This window comes from Anneissia japonica, unplaced genomic scaffold, assembly GCF_011630105.1.
Source record: "Anneissia japonica isolate Jap-2015-1 unplaced genomic scaffold, ASM1163010v1 scaffold284828_len130523_cov99, whole genome shotgun sequence".
NCBI classification, from domain to species: Eukaryota; Metazoa; Echinodermata; class Crinoidea; order Comatulida; family Comatulidae; genus Anneissia; species Anneissia japonica.
Window position 1 is genome coordinate 114,254 of NW_022722598.1, and position 5,801 is coordinate 120,054.

The 5,801-nt window shown below is 36.8% G+C and overlaps 1 protein-coding gene across 1 annotated transcript in view; it reads right to left on the reverse strand.

Annotated features, from left to right (window-relative positions):
- Window positions 1-5,801, reverse strand: part of LOC117111969 (exportin-T-like) — a 41,205-nt gene that overhangs the window by 32,143 nt on the left and 3,261 nt on the right. Inside the window, exon 4 of the mRNA XM_033255023.1 lies at window positions 1,636-1,825. Coding sequence (XP_033110914.1) covers window positions 1,636-1,825 — 190 coding nt within the window. The remainder of the gene's footprint in view (window positions 1-1,635; window positions 1,826-5,801) is intronic.

The window sequence follows — 5,801 nt, forward strand, 5'->3', positions numbered from 1 at the left end:
TATCGTAGGCATAGGGCCTAGCTACGTATACAGTATTTTCATTTTACAGTATGTAGTTTGGAACGATATCGGAAGTGGGGGTGCTGGCAGTGGCCTGCTATTAGGACTACAATTTATTTGAAAATATCTTGGGTCCGATCGTCCACACCAGTTGGGCCCAATCATCTATCACCCAAAGTTTTCATTACGATTATCAAGAACGTACACATCTATGCCCTGGGCTAGGCTTAGCTTGCTGTCGTCACTCTGCTACGTATACTACACTACAACCACATAACAAAGAAAGCGATAACACGATATCATTGATTGAACGATCTAACTAGGCCTACCCTTGCATCGCAGTAATACTGAACTAGGCCTAGCTTAGGCCTCATGTTTTTGTGGAAAGCTAGATAGTCGTTATGTACCCGACAGTCGGCTGCCTTTATATTTTCACCTGTTTTCAGTTTGCATTCAAAGGGTACATTGCTGCACAGTCAACTGTCGGGGATATAGTACCTTCATATGACTACTCATACGTATACAACAGAAGAAAACGTCGCATGGACTAAGTGAAAAATGGAGATCTAAACGAAGAAACGATGTATTTCAGCAAGTATTAAAACATTTTAGTTTTATTTTAGGCCTTCTTCAAAATACCTATGCCTACTGCAAAAGTTTTTTTTTGCCGTAAAACCAAAATAGTTTCATCCATGCTGACATTCCGGTCGCTTAGCGTGAGCCCTGACTGAACTCTGCAGAAACTTCACATCGATCCTCGCATCGCGATGTAAAACAAAATCTCGGAAAACTTTTCTTTGACGCATGCACATTTGCATAAATGTCTACACACACACATACACACTACACACAATAAAAAACATAGGAAATAGCAAGAGTGATTACAATAGTTCCTATTGCATTACATGCATAGGAACTAAAAAGGCATCTCTATGATGTTTGCGTTTCAAACACAATTTTGTTCAAGTTCAGAACTACATTTAAATTCTAATAGGGCACCCCAACCTAGTGTTAGCAGTACCCATCATGCACCTCCCAGGGGTGGCGCCAGGATCTGCCAGATGGGGGGGGATGGGGGTGTCAGATTTCCCACACAAAAGAAAAGTGGGTGTGGTTGAGCTTCAATTAAAAGATTCCGAAAGTATTCCCGGGGGCGAAGCCCCCGAAAATTTCCACAATTTAGGGGTTTCAAAGGCTTATTTAATCGACGAATTGTGCTTTTTCTCCCCGAAGGGGGGGGGTCAGCTCTTCACGACGGGGGACCCTGGCCCTCCGGCTCCCCGCTGAGTGGGTGGACTGACGAAGCTTAGGCAAGGCGAGGTAATTCGTTGTTGAATTGCCTTGTTGGGCTGAGGTCGGCAAAGTATACACATTCAGAAAGATTGCATGGCTTAACAGAACAGCATGCTGTATCGTGTGTGACTGTGAAGGGTTTTTGTTTACATGAAAGGCCTATACCAGCATACTTCTCGAGTGATGGAACTTCCGGTCGGTATCCGAATAACTTGGGGTTCGTAAACGAGCGATCTAATGACCTACCCTCTGGGCATTATGTCATTTTTGACTTATCCGGTTTCGTTGAAAGTTCGTGAACATAACCTCAGTTGCATTCTAATAATTCAACAATAAACTGACCTTGGTTTGACATGACCTCTGCAAGGTCATGAATCACCAACACTTGTAGAAAATTGAAATAGCCTTTCTGAAGACTCTGCTTGTCCCTGCGAGCTTGCATGTCCATTTGGTCAGCTGGTTGGGCAAGCACGTTGAATATAGTGGTCACTATTGGCATGAATACCTCACGTAGGAAGGGGGAAATGACCCTCTGAAATAGTAAAAAAAATTGATACCTGTTTAGTGTATCATCTAACTACAACCGCTCCTTTGGGACACCCATATGAAGGGACTTTTTGGTCCACTTTTTGGTCCCAAATGTAGGGGTCCCAAGTTGGAAGAAATTCCTTCTGGAAGATCTGTTTCAATGTGCTTTCTTAACATATTTTTAAAAGTTCATTTTTGCTGTGCATGATGATTACAAATCGGATCTGACATGCAAGAGACAATTCATATAAAAGTAGTAAAAACATGCAAATATCATATTTTGTGGAAAATGGGTTATTTTCTAGATTGTTGCTTGCTTGTGGGAGGCTGTCCCAAAATCTGGGAGACTTGCACAACTTCCGGGAGACTTGGGACTGCTTGCCTGCCTGCCATATGGGTTCTACCGCATGTAGATATTCAAATAATTTGTTTCTCCCTTATTACTGAATAGACCCTTTTCCAGCACTCTTCCCCTCTCCCCTTCATGATAGGGCCAGACTTCCCAAATTCAAAAATCAAGCTCTTCACACATTATAATAGTAATAAACAGGAAATTTTATATATTAAAAGAACACATGATAAACAAAAGGTTTCTTTTGATGTCTTTATCAGAAGGACGGTGAATGGTTTGTTTACATCCTTTTAATTGTGATAAAGGTGGACTTCAGTATTAGATGAAACAGGAATCAGAATGAATTGGGAAAAGATTAAATTGACCTTCACACATAACAAAGGAAACATTTGGGAAATATATAGCAGCTGATCTCACTTTAGGCAAACAAAGCAACAAAACCATAGACCTGTTAATAGGTCCATAAAACAAACCACATGAAAGTGAAATAGCAATTTAGGTTACTGTAAATCACTACAGCACATGATATCCCTTTGTTCATGTAATATCAAAGAGGTATAACATTATCTGTCTGTTGGTAATATTGTTGGATGTTTTTTTAGTTCAGTGCAAGTTGTGAGTTGAAAAATGCGAGATGCGAGTTGCGAGTTGGAAAATGCACTTGCAACTCGCACAAAAGAAACCCTCGTTAAAGATAGCTTATGAATTCAGGTAGACCCAAAAGAAATTTGAAAACAATTGGTAATCTGTAGCTTATGATGCAATAATCTATATAAATACACACAAGGTTAACAATTACAATTTCAAAATCTCATTATCTTGTTTTTCATATTAATGTGTAAACAATCATTGTATTGTTTACACCATTAGGGGTAAATTTATTATGGTTAAGGCAGAGGTGAACAACTGCTCACAAAGGCAATAAAAGTATGAATTTGCTAATCTGCCAGGAATATGGTAATAAATTTAGCTAGGTTCACATTCAGAGATTCATGATCAAGCCAGTCATTTTATGTGAAGTTGTTAACCTACCAGATACGTGCTCAGCTTAATCACCTTATTGTGATCTAGTGGAGTATGTTCAGGGGCGGATCCAGAGATGTCCAAAAGGGGGGGCCGAAAGGGGGGGCCGAAATTTGGGTCGATCGAGACAACAATGTCCTAGGGGGTCCGGGGGCATGCCCCCGCGAAATTTTTGTGTTCTAGACGCCCGAAAATAACATTTGAGGCGTTCTGGGCTATCATTTTTTTCTTTTTCTTTCTTTTTTTCTTTCTTTTTTCTACCTCCCAAAAGGGGGGGCCGGGGCCGGGCCGGCCCCCCCCTAAATCCGCCCCTGATGTTGATTCATCATGATTAACCTTCGTTAACGTGATAAATTAATTCATGAGATCGAATTCAACCAATCAGCCTTCAGTTTATTAAACAGGTCCTAAACTCAAGTAAAGTACTATATGCCTTTTAATAATCCATTAATAATTATGATTATTGTTTTGATTAAACATACGGTTTCATTTTTCTATTTTGACCCTTATATAATTTTTTGACTTTACTAATGTTTAATACTGTAATTGTTTTCTTTCTCTCACCAATCAGTTGTTTTCTTTGTTTGTTTGTTTGTTTTTTGTTTTTTTGTTTTTGTTTTTCACTTTAATTTTTGTTCCTTGTATAATTATTACTTGATTGTATTATGTGTATTATGGATGCACCACCGTACAGGTGTGTGTCACTGTTCTGAAAGTGAGTTCTAATAAATACTGAAATACTCATTGGTTGTGCTTCTGGTAGTGTTCATGCAACACTGCACACATTAGCATAAATACGGTAGATCATGATGATGGTTTCTATATGAAGAATTTTCTCTAACCATAGAGTCTATGCTCTAACATGCTAAAGTTATCATGATGAATAGATCATGCTTATGTTAACATGCTAATTAGAAAAACTTTCAAAGCATGAGCATGCCATTTCTGGCCACCTAATTGAGACATATCCTTAAAATTTGCTCACATCAGCCCCAACCATGGTGCATCTGAGGAGAGTGTAGACTGCCTGTTCAACAAATTTTCTTTAAAGACCATTGTGGACTATCAAATTTTGTTTGAAAAAAAACATGTGAAAAACCTAAATATAGTCATAATAACATTACATCATGACCAAATGTGGCACATCATGACTATATACTGTATGGTATACAAATAAAATTTGATAGTTTGCATACAGATTTGTAATCAAGACATACTTAAGACCCTTGTGATAAACCATTCTTAAAGTTTCTTTAAATAATTGATGACATCAATCCATTGCCTGTCACCACTGATACTCATGCACTAAACATTCATCACAGCGGTTAAGCATATTTCAATTAGCTGACTGATTTTGAAATATGCAATAGTGTTTGGTACAAGGTTGTGGTCAATGATGCCATGGTACAGTTAAACCCAATAACTGCAATTCTAAAAATAAAAATAATGAATCATACCAAATAAATTTCAAAAGCAGCTGTATATTTGAATACAATTACGAGTTTTTTACATTTTTTTCTCGTTTCATATTGTTGTTAATCATGTATACACAATTGGTAATGTTGTATTTCAAAATGATGATATAATAAAATGGTTTTAAAAAATCAAGTAAACAAAAACTTAAACATTGTATTCCCTGAAAATTGTCAAAAAAAAAATCTCAAAAATCAATTTTAAAACAAACCTGCACATTTTGGGGAAATTTTCTTTGATGAACTAAGTATACACCATTCTCATAATGAAACAACACTTAAAAGTGAGAGTTGAAAGTTCATGAAATTTTCAGTATATTTTTACACATTGCTTTACTTAATGGTTAAACTAAATTAAATATTTTCTAAAAATTTTCATTCAGATTGTAGGGAATCAAATGACTATTTCAACTCAAATTAGTCATCATATCTTTAAATAAACACAAAAGTATTGAAATATTTTTAAGGGTACATCCTATTTTGTGGACATAGCTAGGTGGTGACAGTCCCTATACAAAATCACCAGGCCCTTTGTTGTGAAGTGTCAACTGAGGTCAGTAGCCAAGATACAGTTGGGGGTTTGGCGAAATTATTGTCATCATAATAAAGATGTTGGAGTTTAGATCTATGATATATCTTTTATATAAAAAGTGATATGCTCAGTATTGTAATTTTCTAGCTATACCTGAAAAAGCCTGGGAAGACTTTATAACTGAGTAGACTCAAAATCAAGGGGGTTTTAGGTTTTACTTTAAAGAAAATAGCACTATGGCAATTCCACCTGCTAATTTTTCCCCTCGGATATTTTCCACTTGGAGATTTTTCCTTCTGAATATTTTCCCCGGCTATTTTCCTCCAGCTATTTACCTCCGGATATCTTCAACCAGTATTTTTCCAAATGTATTTTTCCTCCTAGTTTTTCCACTGAATTTTACAAACCCATTATACTGTATAAGGCAATGTAAATTTGTTAATATTTTTGCTTTTTTTTTTCTCTATATAAATTAATTATTGTTTTCTCGTTGTAACGTCACACCGTCAACGTGTGCCAATGATACAAAAGCATTATCCAATCAATTTGTTGATGGACTCTTGATGCATTTAAAAACTGATGAAGCCTAAAGACACATTGG